The 15,391-nt window shown below is 32.4% G+C and overlaps 2 protein-coding genes across 2 annotated transcripts in view; one reads left to right on the forward strand and one right to left on the reverse strand.

Moving 5' to 3' along the window:
• Window positions 1–561: 561 nt before the first annotated feature.
• Window positions 562–3,182, forward strand: RpS21 (ribosomal protein S21). The gene is made up of 4 exons (XM_088240954.1): window positions 562–608; window positions 693–753; window positions 1,808–1,999; window positions 3,096–3,182. The coding sequence occupies exons 2-4, from the start codon at window positions 704–706 to the stop codon at window positions 3,103–3,105; spliced, it is 252 nt and encodes an 83-aa protein (XP_088097080.1). The 5' UTR covers window positions 562–608; window positions 693–703; the 3' UTR covers window positions 3,106–3,182.
• A 2,528-nt stretch (window positions 3,183–5,710) lies between these two features.
• LOC148271772 (uncharacterized) overlaps window positions 5,711–15,391 on the reverse strand; it is a 93,551-nt gene continuing 83,870 nt past the window's right edge. The window contains exons 6-7 of the mRNA XM_088240953.1: window positions 8,042–8,268; window positions 5,711–6,503 (exon numbers count right to left, since the gene is read on the reverse strand). Of these exons, the coding sequence (XP_088097079.1) occupies window positions 6,323–6,503; window positions 8,042–8,268 (408 nt within the window). The 3' untranslated portion in view covers window positions 5,711–6,322. The remainder of the gene's footprint in view (window positions 6,504–8,041; window positions 8,269–15,391) is intronic.

Below are 15,391 nucleotides of genomic sequence, written 5' to 3' on the forward strand. Positions count from 1 at the left end.
AATTCAAATATTTGGGTAAACCTTAGTGACACAAATATGTTTTATTTTCAAAACGATGAAATCATAAGGAAATAAATGTCCATAACACAGTATCACGTAGGGAAAAAATTAATTGTAGTTGCAACAAAATCGTTCGAAATCGTGCCCCGCGTTGGTGCAACAAAATCATCACAATCTTTTTTCTGTCAAATTTGGATTGGAACCGAATTATCTATTTTTTAGTGACCCACAGGAAGTATGGTAGCCTGAGACAGGACTTACCCAGTAACCGAGATTGACAAGATAGAGAGATGTACTAAATTATTGCAATAAGAATATATTATAAAAATATGAAAAAACCGTCTTAATATAACGGAGTTAAAATTATGACTTTAAAAGAGGTTAGGTGGTAGAGAGGTGGAGAGAATAAAAAAAACAGGAATGTTTTAAAAAATGAACTATTTACCCCTGTTATAACGATTTAAGTGCTCAATACCAGTTTATTGATTGCTATACGGACAACACTAAAAGCAATAGACAATATTTGGAATAGTAGATTTCTGCATTATCGACAGATATCTCCCTTTTCCTCCGCCATTTGCGATTGACACGCGTGTTTTGCGACAGATGTATGTTTTCACTCTGGTTTATATGATTTTTAAAGTATTATAGTGTTTTGTAGAATTTTACTCACATTGTTTCAAAATTTTCAGCTTATTTCACAATGGAAAACGACGCCGGAGAATTCGTTGATCTGTACTGCCCTAGAAAATGGTAGGTTTTGACATTAAACCACGTGTATTAAAACTTATTCACGATTCTTTAAATTTAAATTACTGTTATTTGGCTGTGATGATTTAGTCAAAATCTGAATTTGCATTTTACAAGTATCTTAAAACCATGTATTTTTCACCTGTCAGATCCATAGTATCGCGCACATAACCTCAAATTGTTTCAAAGCAAATCAATTGAACGAATTGCTAACCAGCTGCTTATCATTCTCAGTTTGTACAATTCAAGTATCTGAAACCCCGGTCTCTCGGTATTTGGCCCACTATTAAGTGCCTCGACTGAACCTGTTTCTCTACAGAATACCAAAATTGACAATTTCATTCAAAGATTGTAACCTAACGCGATTATTTTTGCCAAATATGCCGTTTCAGCATGGAACACAATAATTAAAAAACGGTGGTTGTAAGTACGGGCTTTTTGATAAATATCTAAGACACACAAGATTAATATGCATAATTTTGATGGAAAAAATAATAAATCAAATACACCTGATACCCATTTTGCATAGGGGATACATTCCATGCAATATCATGTAAAAAGAGTATATTAAAAAAAAACAATTTAATTACTGTGTCTTAAATTTTGATAATTGCCCACGCACATTTGGTACAACGTCATTTGTATCACAACATATTCAATGCCTTCCACGTACCTGTCAGCCCATGTGGTGTAATAGCAATGGCACCAGCCTCACCCACAGAGGGATCTGGGTTCGATTCCCAGTATGATTACTAAAACTTAATGCAATTTTACTCGAGCCAAGATGTTCTTACCTGTAATTCACTACTGCTATCGGGCCTTTAGTTTTTCAAATTAAATAAATATACAACTCTGCGCTTACCGAGTAATAAGTACACGCTAGGGTTCTAGAAAAGTTGAGTAAACTGTTACCATTATTAAAATCGGTTCACAATGCTATTTCCCTAACTGTGTAAAAAAATCCCTCTTCAACGGGATTCCAGCGCATATGTAAAAAGTTTTTATTATATTGTATTGTCTTTTCTTGCTAATATATATTTTTTTAAACTGTTTTTAGCTCCACCAGTAACCGGCTGATCCACGCTAAGGACCATGCCTCCATCCAGATGAACATAGCTGAGGTGGACCCTACCACCGGCCGCATGACCGACACCTCCAAGGTCTATACTATCTGCGGAGCCATCAGACGGATGGGAGAGTCGGATGACTGCATCGCAAGACTGGCCAAGAAAGATGGCATTGTCGCTAAGTATGTTCCCACTGACTTTGTTAAGTATTGTCAATAATCATCAAAATCTTCATAATTTCCATATTCACACCCAGTGATACATAAGACACTGCATTTGTAATCCAATTGCCGCACATCTTGATCATTTAGTACGTAAAGGCGAGATGATCAGTCCAATGCTTCAGACTCAGTTCAGGGACCATGAAACATTACTATCACCTAAAAATCACGCCCAAAAACTAATATTCCATTTAAACCCCGCTGAGAATTGAACCTAGGACCTCGGTCATGGTATGCGATAGGACTAATTTTGTCCCAATTTTATCAATTATTTTTTTTTAGACAGTAGCCACTGAGTCAAAAACACTTGTTCTTAGTTCTATTTCATACGCAGAACTGTATTCCTTATTCCACCCAGATATCAGAATCAGTATCTTAGATCATAATTATTATTTTATTGCTTTGAAAAATTTTTTTATGCTGATGTTGTGACAAGATATTATTTACTCTTTATTTGAACCCCTCTGAGAAACATTTATACCTGATCTACAATTTGTACCAATTTATCATTGTAAGAGTAAAATTCTTAGATTTTTGCGGCCGTCCAGATGCATATTAAGTTTTTATTGGTTATTGTGGCCACGTGTCATTCACACTATTTGCTGACATTTCGGGTCGCTTTGCAGCGTCCATCATCACACCTTCAACCTAATGATTATTAAAAACATATTTGAATTTTTTAAAATGTTGAGTGAATGATAAAATCTCCTTATTTATACATGAATTTTCGCATCGTACCACAATGTTTTCATAAACGCGTTAGAACTGGTGAACATGTCTCGTGTTAAATTTAATCGTATTTGCTGTTACATCTTGTAGTATATCTTGTTTATGAGCATGTTTAAATGTTTTTATCATCTGCGTATGTTGGATAATTTTATTTTAAAGACTTTTATTTACAATTACAAACATTTATTTTTGCCGCCTGCCTGTCTACAATGTTATCATAAAATTGTATATTTGATCAGTTCACAATGAAAATTTTATCACTCTGCAAGTGTTATGATAGCTTTATTATGACAACCAAACTAATATGTTTTTTCTTTTTATTTTTTAGGAACTACTAAGTGATGTCTCGCCAAGCATATACCATCATTTTACTTTATTATGCTGTACACAAAAAAAATATATAAATAAGGTCAAATCCAGTTGTTTTCTTTTTAGTTATAAAAATCAGATTCTGAATTCACTACATCGTTAGCAGGAATTTGAATTGCTGTAAAAGACAAAGTGTAAGTTATTGTTCAAGAGAGAGAAATGAACATAAAAAAAGAAAAATGTTAAAAAATATATATATTTTTTGTTTTTGTTAACATAGTATCATGGGGTAATTACTGCAACTAGGTAACTTCAAAATCAGCATTTGTGAGTTACCCACTAAAATCGAAAAGAGGAGGATAAAAAGTGTTTTTAGTGGGTAACTCACGAATGCCGTTATTTAAGTTACCCTAGTTGCAGTAATAACTCTGATATTAGAACAGATATTGTACTAGGAAAATTTTCTTTCCCCTCTCTTGAATAATCCCTTGGTGAGTATCATGTACACATTTTGTCTGTGGTGGTATTGATATAGTAGTGTCGGATTAGTTGTCCATAGTGCGATCGACAACAAGTCAAGTTATGCCAGTCTTAAACTACCGTTGGAAAGTATTTTTCGGACTGAGGTGGAATTGGGGAAGATAAAGCATCCAGTGATGACCCTAAATGTTTGGGTTAAGTTGATACAGCTCTTGCAGGGGGCAAGTCATAGTGACCATTTCGGATCTGTGTTTTTATTAAGTCTCATGTTGTCTTCCATCGTTGCTTGTGTAATCTACCATGATAGATTTTTAAATGTCAGCAATATAATAGTTGCACATTTTTAGACTCTTCTCAAATAGTTCATATTTAGATTTCTCTTTAGTAGCTCGATGCTTTTCATTATCAATGGGATAATCACAGGTACCATAATTGATTACTGCACTTATTTAGGGTAAATAAAACAGTAAAATATTAGAGGTGTGTAGTTCGCGAACGACCCGGTCTTTGTGGTTAGTAAGTAGGTAAGGTACCTACATATATGCTCTATATCTGTACACGGATGGTCAAAGGGAGGTGGAGGGGAGAGTGAAGACAGGCCAGGGAGATTTCATACGTAAATGTTCTTCGTTCTTGGGATATTATAATACGAGTAGGTAGGTACATATCTGTACCTCAGAGGTATACCGATGCAAATCCAAATGTCAAATGTTCAACAATAGCCCAAAGAATCTACTTTCTCTAAGTGATTACTAGTAATTCAGAACATCAATTTGTATTTTCAGTATCTTTCAGACATTGGTTCTTTCATAATAAGACTTAAATTTCTTCAAAATCAATAGACATGATAATAAATTGGATACGAAAATCGAAATGTCATTTCATCGAATTCTGGATTTGCATCCGTCTGCCTCTGAGGTACAGATATTATGGATGAAGATTTGAAGTTAGGGCGAAGCGCGGTACGGAGTGCAGCGGGGTGTTGAATTTTTCGCGCGAAGTGAAATGTCTTTTTTATTCACTTCTGCGGTTTTTTTTACGATTTAATTTATTTTTGTGAAAGTGTTTTAGGTGTTTCGGAAGGGGGAAGCTGTTTTAAAACAGCAGTTACATTTTTTCTACCACCTCTAATTCATATTTTTTTAATGCCCTTTAAATGTGAACAAGATGTTAGTTTGTTCGCCTGAGTTCATTAGATATTATATATTTTAATGTTCAGTATCAATATTAAAAAAAAAACACTTTTATTAATTAATTTGTTTATTCATTTTAAAATTACAGTCGTTAACATAGATATTCACTAACCTTTTACGGCTTTCTATGTTGAGCCCGTGTTAAACTGTAATAGCCAGCATAAAAAATAACTTTAAACAAATAGCTATTACAATATTTGAGTTTGTCCAAATGTTCATAGACAAAAGACCGGATTTCGCACTGGTCCAAGAAGTTTAAAAATTGAAAAATAGTCTTCAGGCGTTGCCTAGTATGTGAAATAATTCAGTCAGGTGAATCTCTTCACAACAATAAAGGTTTCAGCTCTTTAACTTCACTAAAATCAACAGATGGAAGAATTGAAGAAATATGGATGTTCAAACAGGCAAAATAGTGAATTTTACACAGTGTGTAAAGTGGCCACTTAAACCAGCCAATGGCAGGTCATAAGCCCTGTAAATGCCTTGACTTCCATATTCCCTTATTTAAGGTATTCTCCATCCCTGTTGTAATTTGTTAAATAGCTATTAAAATATTACTATCAAAGAATAACAATTCAAATAGAAGAAATAACATTTAATAATCATAAAAAATGAAACAATGTTAAAAATATCAATCTGATTGTAGAATAACTAATTTGGTCAGTTATCCACATTGCCCATTATTGATTTTTCAATTTTATTTATAAATTTTTTTCCATTTGCAATTGTTTATTTTATATATTGTTTAACTTCACACGTTATAAATATAAAACCTACTTTAAAAAAAATGTAAAGCCTGCTGAGGGGATTTTTAATTAAAAAATATAAACGAAACAAAAAAATATATATAAAAAAAAACAAACTTGGCATGAAATATTATAATTATGCTCATTAACTAATGGAACTCTATAAAAAATGCCTTATAATATTAATGTTCTCTTAGTAAATGAAACAATCTGTATTTTACAGGTTTGCAATATTATAATATCCAAAGAACAATATAAAACCGATAAAAGATAATTACGTTGATAAACCAGCCAATTGTTTAGAACTATTTGTTTCATTCACCGCTCGTACACATTCGGCTTAAACAAAAGAACGAAACGAACTAGAGACATGAAAGACACTAAAGATATGAAGACAAATGATTCGAAAATGCGAAAGACTCGGAGATACGATGACCTAAATGAGCCAAATGCGCAAAAGATACATTAGTTCAATTGAATTACTTGAAAGATTCGGTTGCTTTGGTGATGCAGATCAAGTGATACGTATCCTCTCAGTGACAAGGTCTTACCCACGTCTATAAAATATATATTATAAAGCTAAAAATAAAATAATTTCAATAGCTGGTATATGATTGTTTTAGTCATAGGTCTCAGGAGGATTGAATATTTAAACAATAAATTGTTTATCAAATACATTATGTAGCTTTGTTGCTGTCATCAAAATGAATGCTTTGACCGGTGCTTGTCAAGTAAATAATACATATTTAAGCATTAAAAAAGTACAGAATTTGCAATATTTCTTGTTATCTCACCATGCGGTTTAACTGCGAGAAATCATTTTCATTTCAATCATCTTCATAAGGTACGAGTGCCCCAGATTCAGTAACACTATAGCATCCTTCAGTGGGAAAGTCTAGAATAACTGAATGATCCATTTGCTCTACATAGATTTTTTCAACATTGTCTTCTTGAAAAACACCATCGATGCCAGGTTCATTGTGATCAATTCCATCGATGTTGACATCACTGAAACAAATAAATATTTGTAAGTTCTGTAACACCTTAATTACTTAAATTATAATACGGAGAAAATATGTAGGATTTGAAGGATCAGTTTGGCTACACTTTCATAATCAAGAATAAAGCAATCATTTTTTTCCTAAATCATATTATAAGAATTCATTTCATTTTTAAATCTCTTAAGGGAAAAAACCAAGGTTTTTTTGTGGTTTTCCATTTTTTAAAAGTTCATTCAAGAAACCTATCAAGCGTAAGTTATAGTTCTACATTATCTCTACTATCAAGTATGTTATAAAAAATCATCTTCACGAACAGTAGAATAATGAAAGTAAAAAGAGTGTGATTGCATAACATTTATAAAAAAATTAATTTTTAATGGACTTAGACAATGTACCATCCATTGCATTTATTTAAAATCTCGACTCTTTGTACCTCTGCACAGCCTAAATAAACTTGTATTATTTATAATAGTGTGATTTGTCTGAACAAAAATGATCAAGATATGCTGCGGTTGGTGTACCAATGCAGTGCCCTATGCACCATTAAGTGTGGAAGGGGAAAGATGATGAAGATGAACTGTCTGAAGGCTGTGCAGATATTATATTTGTAGTTTTTATGACACTGTCAAATTTCATTGGGATCACTGTATATATCGTGAATAGTAAGACCAATACATGCATCACTGAACAAAAATCATAATTTACTATTACAAAGCGGTACCGTATTCATTTTTAAGAACTGGACTACTATTATGTTATTCTAAGCTTGTTTAGTTATTGCAAATGGAAATAATGGCTTCCAAGAAATTACTCCTCAATTCATCGTTTCAATAATGCAGTTGTATGTCTAATGCCAAGATTAACTTTTTTTAAAGTAAATGTGTAGTGCTATATTAATGAGGTAAGAAAAGTTACCATTACATTCTGATATTTTAAGTTAACAGTTCTTTTGATGAAGCGTATTTCAAGTGAAATTTCTCTATTCTTTGTCCTATGATTCACAACTACTTTGAAGATGAAGACTACTTATGTTGATTTAATGAATATGCCTCAAATGTGTTTTATAGTGACGATATAAGTCATTTTAAATTTCATTCAGTAATGTCTTAAATGTTGCATGTATCAAGATTTAACTATTTTTAGTTGACAACTTTGGCTTTCTCTGTCTATAGTTTTGATAATTTTATAAGGTAAGTACGAAAAAGAAACTATTGGGTAGAGCAATGTAAATTCAATTTAACTATGCTTACAATATTTAAACATGAATTTATAAACAATACCAACTCGATTCAAATGGCTGGTGATCCCAGTGACAGCCAGTGTAGTGTACCTACGGATCGGAAGTCTGAGCTCCAAATCCTGCTCTAACACAGTCTGATTTCCACTTTCTAATAGTGAGTTATCTGCAACTCGTTTGAAATGGCCCCCAAAATTGAAGTATTTTGTTAAATCATGAAAACTAAATTATACTCTTTAAAAATAGTTGAGGCATAATATGGCATCCACAAAAAGCCATTAATAATTTTACAGACATAAATAATATACCTGATGATTGTGTCACTTTCTGCGGTCTCAATTTTTAAGTAATTGGCAACGTAAGAATTAGTGCTCTTGTGGTCTGAGTATAACGATGGATGAACAGTAGAGAGATGGACTCTAAACTCTTTAGCGAAGTTTGTGCTGTAATGATCTGGCAAAGTACAGTGTTCGCACTCATAAAGATACTTGTCTTTATGCTTGCTTCTTGACAGCACATGTTTTCTTAAGTTTTCCTGCAAAGTAAAATATAATTATTAATTAATTTATTTTTGGAACAATAACAAGTACCTAGCGAAAGACAAAGAACACAATTTAATTAAATCAGTAATTAAAGAATAAAGTAAAGACAACTGACTACAGCAAGTAACTTACAAGAATCGTAAGAAAAAATTAAGCAAAAATATTAAGGAACTTTGCTCCCATACATAAGGGTCAGCAATTGTGAACAGCTTATTTTGCCTCCCGTGACAAACATTTTTTTTCCAGAAAAATTAAAAGGTCAATATAATATCTGTACCTCAGAGGCAGACGGATGCAAATCCAGATTTTGATGAAATGAATTCGATATTCGTATCCAGTTTATGATCATGTCCATTCATTTTCAAGAAATGTAAGTCTTATAATGAAAGAACCAATGTATTATGATACTGAAAATACAAATGAATGCTATAAATTATTAGAAATTACTTAGAGAAAGTAGGCTTTGGTTGAACATTTGACGTTAAAATTTGCATCCGTCTGCTTCTGAGGTACAGATATGCATGTACAAAAGATGATCAAGGGCAACATTAGAGGCAAAACCCTCTTAAAAACATTAAATGAGTCTCTAAAGATATCAATGTTTCTCGCAGTGTCTTTGTGTAACTTGTTATACTGTCTACACATGTGAGATAGAGCATTATGATGTCCTGTATTGGAAGAGAAATGATAAACTCTGAATTTTAACTTAAATCGATTGATTTATAGATCTTGCAACAGAGATGGAGAACTTATTTAGGAAGGGAAAATCGTGTCTGCAGGGCTTTTGATTTCTCATTGGCTGGCAACACCCACCATTTTGTAAAATAAAAGGGCTGAAACTGTGAGTTAGGTAGAATGGCAAATTTTTTAGTGAGTAATGTGATCATTTCAGCCAATGACTGGTTACAAACCTTGTAAATGTCTAGATATTCATATTTTATTCTTAAGAGGATATGCGTTCCGACTTTTCTTTATACAAACATATTTTGTTTTTTCTCCTTGGGTTATGGCACTAGAGCGATGATTTCTTTACACGCTATAGATATCCACTATTGGCGTGTCCCCTTTGCTTGCTTTGTTTTTTTGGTAAATTACCTTTTATAGGAGCTAGGACCATCCAAAAACCTTTGAAAGTATCTAGTTTTATTGAACGAATGGTAACTATTTTTGAGAAAAGCAGAATGTGCAGACACAAAAAAAATTCTTTCCGATACTCTTTCTCAAAAAAAATAATTAATCAGTTTAGTTTTAGGGAGTGGAAAACAGGAATACAAGACCTCATTTTTAGTTGGGCATAATCTCTTTGAGGCGTCTGCGAGAGAGTGACAAAAAAACAACATTCAATACCTATTCATCAAATGGCTCTACCACCGCATATCCTCTTAAAGAGGTTCTGCATCTATTCTTGTATCAATCTTGATAAAGTCTCTTGTTGGTTAGATGCAGTATTTATCTACAATGTTTAGACATACTCAAAATGTTTATAATGTTTAATTTGATAGGGTGGACAGGGGACAGTTTAAACAATTTGACTTAAACTGCATGTAGTGGATTATTTTTAGGATCAGATAGACTATATGTTTATACCACTTGAAGGAATATAAAAAAATCTTGGGCATTAAGCTACCATAATGACATTAAGAAGTAAGGGAAATTTCTTTCAATTGGCACCGTACTGGGGTCAATTGAAACAACAAAGTGGGTCGATTGAAGCATCTAATTATTTAATGGAAAAATTGAAGTTTTTTATTTGGCCTTCATCGTTTTAGTTAAAAATATTACAGTATGTAATGCGATCGTGAAAAATCGATACTCTTAACATAGAAATATCGATATTTATGAATATAAATATCTGACCGAAAAAACTGACCATATTTTGTTAACTATATGAATTTAAGTACTTTAATTTATACTAATCATCAACCTTTGGTACAATCAATATTGTTTAACTGTGATATTAATCTGGAACGTGATATAATGGAAGTAATAAAAAGTATTCAGTCTCATACAAAAGTGCTTGTTTCAATCATAACAATGTCCAATTTACTATATATTACAAATGAACTATATTATTATTCATTTATAGTTGATAGGTAATAGGAAATTTTACAAATAAAACTAGTAAATTAGTAAATAGAGATTTTGTTGTTTTCAACATGCCATGCATGTCATAATATTTCTGCTTCAGGTAAATCTGACGATCTGTTCTACTTAGTCTACTCAGTCTCTATATCTTCTATTTCGCACATTCCCCGTATAAAGTCATTTCTAACCTGGTCGCGCAGTGTTTCAGGTAATCAATCTGAGGACCTTAATCACTGATGTTCCTAGCAGGTTCTTTGTTCTCGTGGTGTCCACTTGTTTCTAAAGAATATGTCAAGATGGGTCTCACACATGTCTTATATATTCTAACTTTGCTGTCAATTCACATGTTTTTTATTTTTCCATATTATCTCTATTAGACATCCTGACACTTGAGAGACTTTGTTGACTTGATCTCGGACTTCATTGTACAAATCATTATGGTAGGATATATCAATTCCTAAATATCTGAAACTTGTGAATTGTTCTATTGATTCGTTGTCAATAATCAGTTTACATCCTTTATATTGTCTTGCTATAACTAAACTTTTTGTTTTAAAAACTGAAATAGATATATTGAACCCTTGTGACACAAAATAGAATTTGTATAACACGCTTCGCAGGTCGTCTTAAGATTCAGCCGCTATTGCCGCATCATCTGCATAACATATTAGATTGATGACCTTGTTGCCCATTTTATAACCCAGTCCCAAGCCAAAAATTTCTTGTATAATCTTGTCCATTATGAGGTTAAAAAGAAAGGGACTCAAGCTATCTCCCTGCCTAGTACGACTACTTGCTGTTATTTCCTTAGACAATTCATTATTAGCTTTGACTTTTACCTTACAGTTGATATACAGATCTTGGGTAGCCTTAGCTAATGTATCAGATATCTTTCTTTCCAGAAGTATCCTCACAACATCTTTTAGCAACACCCTATCAAAGGCCTTTGTGAGATTGACGAAACATATATATATATATATATATATATAATATGCTTCTTTGTTATATTCAATTGATTTCTCCTTTAGTTGTATTAAAAGGAATATCGTATCGGCAGTGGATCGATTCCGCCTGAAACCCTGTAAAAGTTCCTATTCTTGTTCTTATTCTTAGAGGTGGGGGTTAGTGCTATACAAACTCCTGACGTGTGAAGATCTATTGTAACTGATCCCCGTGAATAGTTCTCGCCCCCCTTAGAGGTCCTTACTCAGGTCTTTAAAAAGCCTGGCTACAATATGAACGGTGAGAGTTCTTATTTTGCTAAATTTCCCCTTCCAAGACCCAAATATGTAAAGTTTTAGGTTATTAGGTAGGAGGTGAGCTCTGTAACATCCTCAGGTTTAACCAGTGGTCCTCTGAGGGTGCGGCTTATTTTGTGATGTAAAGCATCACATTTACATAAAATGTGCATAGGTGTTTCATCATCTGCACTGCTGAACCTACATCTAGAAGTTTCGGAAAGGTTCATTCTAGCAAGGTGTTTGTTTAATCTGGAGTGCCCTGTAAAGGCTCTAGTGATAACTCTCATTTGATTATGTCTGAGCTTTATCAGTTCCTTCGTGTGGTGCCGATCAGGTACTCTTTGCCAGAGTATTATGCTCTGCTTCCTGGCCCATGACTAAAGCTCGTTATGAGGAGTACATTTGGGCAACCCATAGAAGGGCTAAGTAAAAGTAACAGTAACAAAAAATAAAAGTAACAAAAGTAACAATAAGCGTGTATCTAAATATTTGAATAAATTGTACGATTATTTGATAAAAATATATATCATAAGATCTATTTGTAATAATTTTTAGATAAATTTGAGATTCTCATAAAAACTATAGAATTGCAATATGAAAAAAAAACATGCTGGTAAACCATAACTACGAGAATAATATAAGATTTAAATAATCTAATCTTCCTCCATATCTAAGGGGAAAAAAGGGAGGGGCGTTTCAAAATTCCTACCAGTGGCTTTTGGAATTGTTATTTGAAATTAGAATTTTGTTAGACCGTTTTCATTGAATTAAATCGTGAATATTAAATCACCCACTTGAACGGTATTTAATTTATAAATTAAACATACCAGACTACACTATTCAATTATTTTTTTAGAAGTTTTCTTCAAATTTTCATCAAAATGCATCTAGTATGTAGGTACAGGCAGGTACTATTAAAAGGATTGTGTATTATTAACACAATACATATTGTGAAAGTCAAAACGTAAATATTTTTCGTTCCGCCATTAGAGTATGATTTTTGATAATATTGCACCATTTTATATTCAAATTTACTGAATCAATAACAAAACAAAATATTTTTTTTAATACGAGTGCCAATTTGAAACACCACCAATATTAAAAAAAACAATAATCACGCTCGGTTGGTATTTGGAACATTTTCCATGTGGTAGTGAAACTTTTAGAAACGTGTAAAGAATGATTATGTGGAATTTTGTCTTACCTACCCGAATGTTTTGTTGCATGGGAATGAGCGTGATTGATTGAATGTTTGTGAAAACGTGAATGATTTTACTTACATATTTATGTGTAGTTTATTATTAATTTAATCGGCTATAACAAAGAAAAAATACAATTAAATGTATGCCGATAATACTGGCTAAACTGAACAGTGATAAATTTAATTTAGGTTTTTTTACTATTCATTTTTCAATGTTAATATACATTGTACACTTTTATTCTTTTTTTTACAAAAAGCTGACATCCCACCAAGCCACTTTCTGTGTGGGTATGTTAATTGTTGAAAGTCGTTAACAATTCCGTGTCGAAACAACCGAAATCAGCGCCGGGCGAAGAACTGAAGTCTTAATTTAGCTTTTCAGTTGTTGGTGGCGTGCACCTGGTGTTGTGTCAAGTGTTGCAAGTGCCCATTATATTAATACGGGGAGCTATTTGAAACACCACTAAATTCAAACAAAACAATAATCACACTCGACTGGGGCTGTTTGGAACATATTCCAAATTATCCCAAAGTTCGTTTCAAATAGCCCCACTGTGTTTATATAAACGTTAAAAGCTATTGTCATTTACGAACTGATTAATTATAACATAATTCAAATTTTTTGGGAATTGAGTTGATGATGCTAGACGGTGAAGAAACACTCCTACTCCATATTTTAATGTCAAATTTGTCTAATTTTTGGTCTTAAATCACATTGTTAGCTCAAAAGAGAAACATGTCAAATTTTTCCCTATTGAACTAACATGACAAGTAGCCATTTACAGTTCAATGGGGAAATAATTATCATAAACCTCTATTGAACTTTTAATCTTTTACTCTACTCAAAGCCTTTAGGAATTCTGTGGAAACAAATCGAACTTCAGGATTGATTGGATTAGTAATTCATCGTATTAAGTTTTTAAAAAAATGTACATTCTTGATAAATATTTCGGGTATGATCTATCATACTATCACACGTTCAACTTTCTAAAGTTGGACGGTGAAAATTTTATTAGAATTTTAGAGATTCTTTAAAAAAAAAGGAGAAAATATTTAAATTGACACGAACACACTTATATAGCGGTTTGATAGTGACGACCATAAACAAAATAACAAAATATTATTTGTGTTGGAAAAATATCTTTTATGAATTATTAATGGCGATGATAGAAAAAATATAGTTTTTTATTCAAAATAGCCCCGCGATTCCAAATGGGTACAACTATCGATCTCTTTAATAATTATAATCTTACACGAATTCATAACATGCCTTTGTCGAATTTTAATGCAAATTTATTCCTCTGAATCAAAAACGCTCCGTGCCTCAAAATAATGTTATGTTCAAAACAGTTGTGATTTATTTTCAACCGTTTAGCATCGGGTAACGATCACGCAGCACAGAATCACGTGAACTTTTCTGCAGATGCGCTAAAGATTCCGCACGTTTCGCTGTCTGCGGCGTCGATATGTTTATTATCCACTGAATTAATGTGCCAACCGCGTCCCGCTGAGAACGAACCTGTGAGCCATAAATATGGCTGGATCCTGGATCTCATCTGAGAACTCCCTGGTCATCAGATCTGATGTTCTTCCACGACTATTATTGATGGGGGTTTAGTCCATATACCTAATTAATTAATAGTATATACAGATTTAAGATTCGAACGCCGCTTTGTCACATTAATTTCAATTTTAATTTTCAAAGGCTATTGGTGACAAAATTAAAATATTTGGGTAAATAATAAAAACACAAATTAATATTTATTTTTGTCAAAAAATACTACGTCTGTATTATTGAATAGATGGCAAAAAAATTAGAAATGTAGAGAAGAAAATAAATCTGTAGGTAGGCATAAAATTTTCGAGTTTTTTTTTCTAATGATTATCGTAATGCATCAATGGTAATTTAAAAATGTATTTTTGTATCCGTTCCCGTAGTGCAAAGGGCACTGCATGGGTAGTCCGATAGCATCGTATATTGATAATTTGATGAATGGAGGCATGATAATCGAATGATGAAGATGGAGGAAAAGTCTTACGCTTTAGATTCAATCAACGAACTATGAAATATTATGATGATATTACCATTTGATAATTTAAGACCGGTTTATTATTTGTTTACCGACCGTTAGATAGGGTTGTGAATAAAAATATCACTTCAGTGTTCATGAAATTATTTTTTTGGCATCATAGCGTTTTGCTGGTAACTGAAATGATCAAGATATAAACATAATTATACATTATTTATTAATCTAATCACAGTTAACATGAAATATTTAGGTACATGTTATATGTTTACACAACTCTTATATTTATAGTGTTCATTTGATAATTGTTTTATTTTGATATTATTATTTGACATAAATTTTGGCATCTCGTCAGAAACATGTTTACCAACGAATTTTCGCACATAACGTGTGAAAAATTCGAGATCATATCGATGAATCTAAAAATAGTAAAAATGCGAAAAAAGGACATACGAAAATTACGAAAAGTATACATAAACGAGGTTTATTAAACATTACTCAGACAAGAATCTACTTATATCTCATAATATCTCTTGAACGTATAATTGGATTCTCTTGAGTA

Source organism: Micrasema longulum, unplaced genomic scaffold (assembly GCF_059751315.1).
Source record: "Micrasema longulum isolate JH-2025_06_02 unplaced genomic scaffold, ASM5975131v1 h1tg002659l, whole genome shotgun sequence".
NCBI classification, from domain to species: Eukaryota; Metazoa; Arthropoda; class Insecta; order Trichoptera; family Brachycentridae; genus Micrasema; species Micrasema longulum.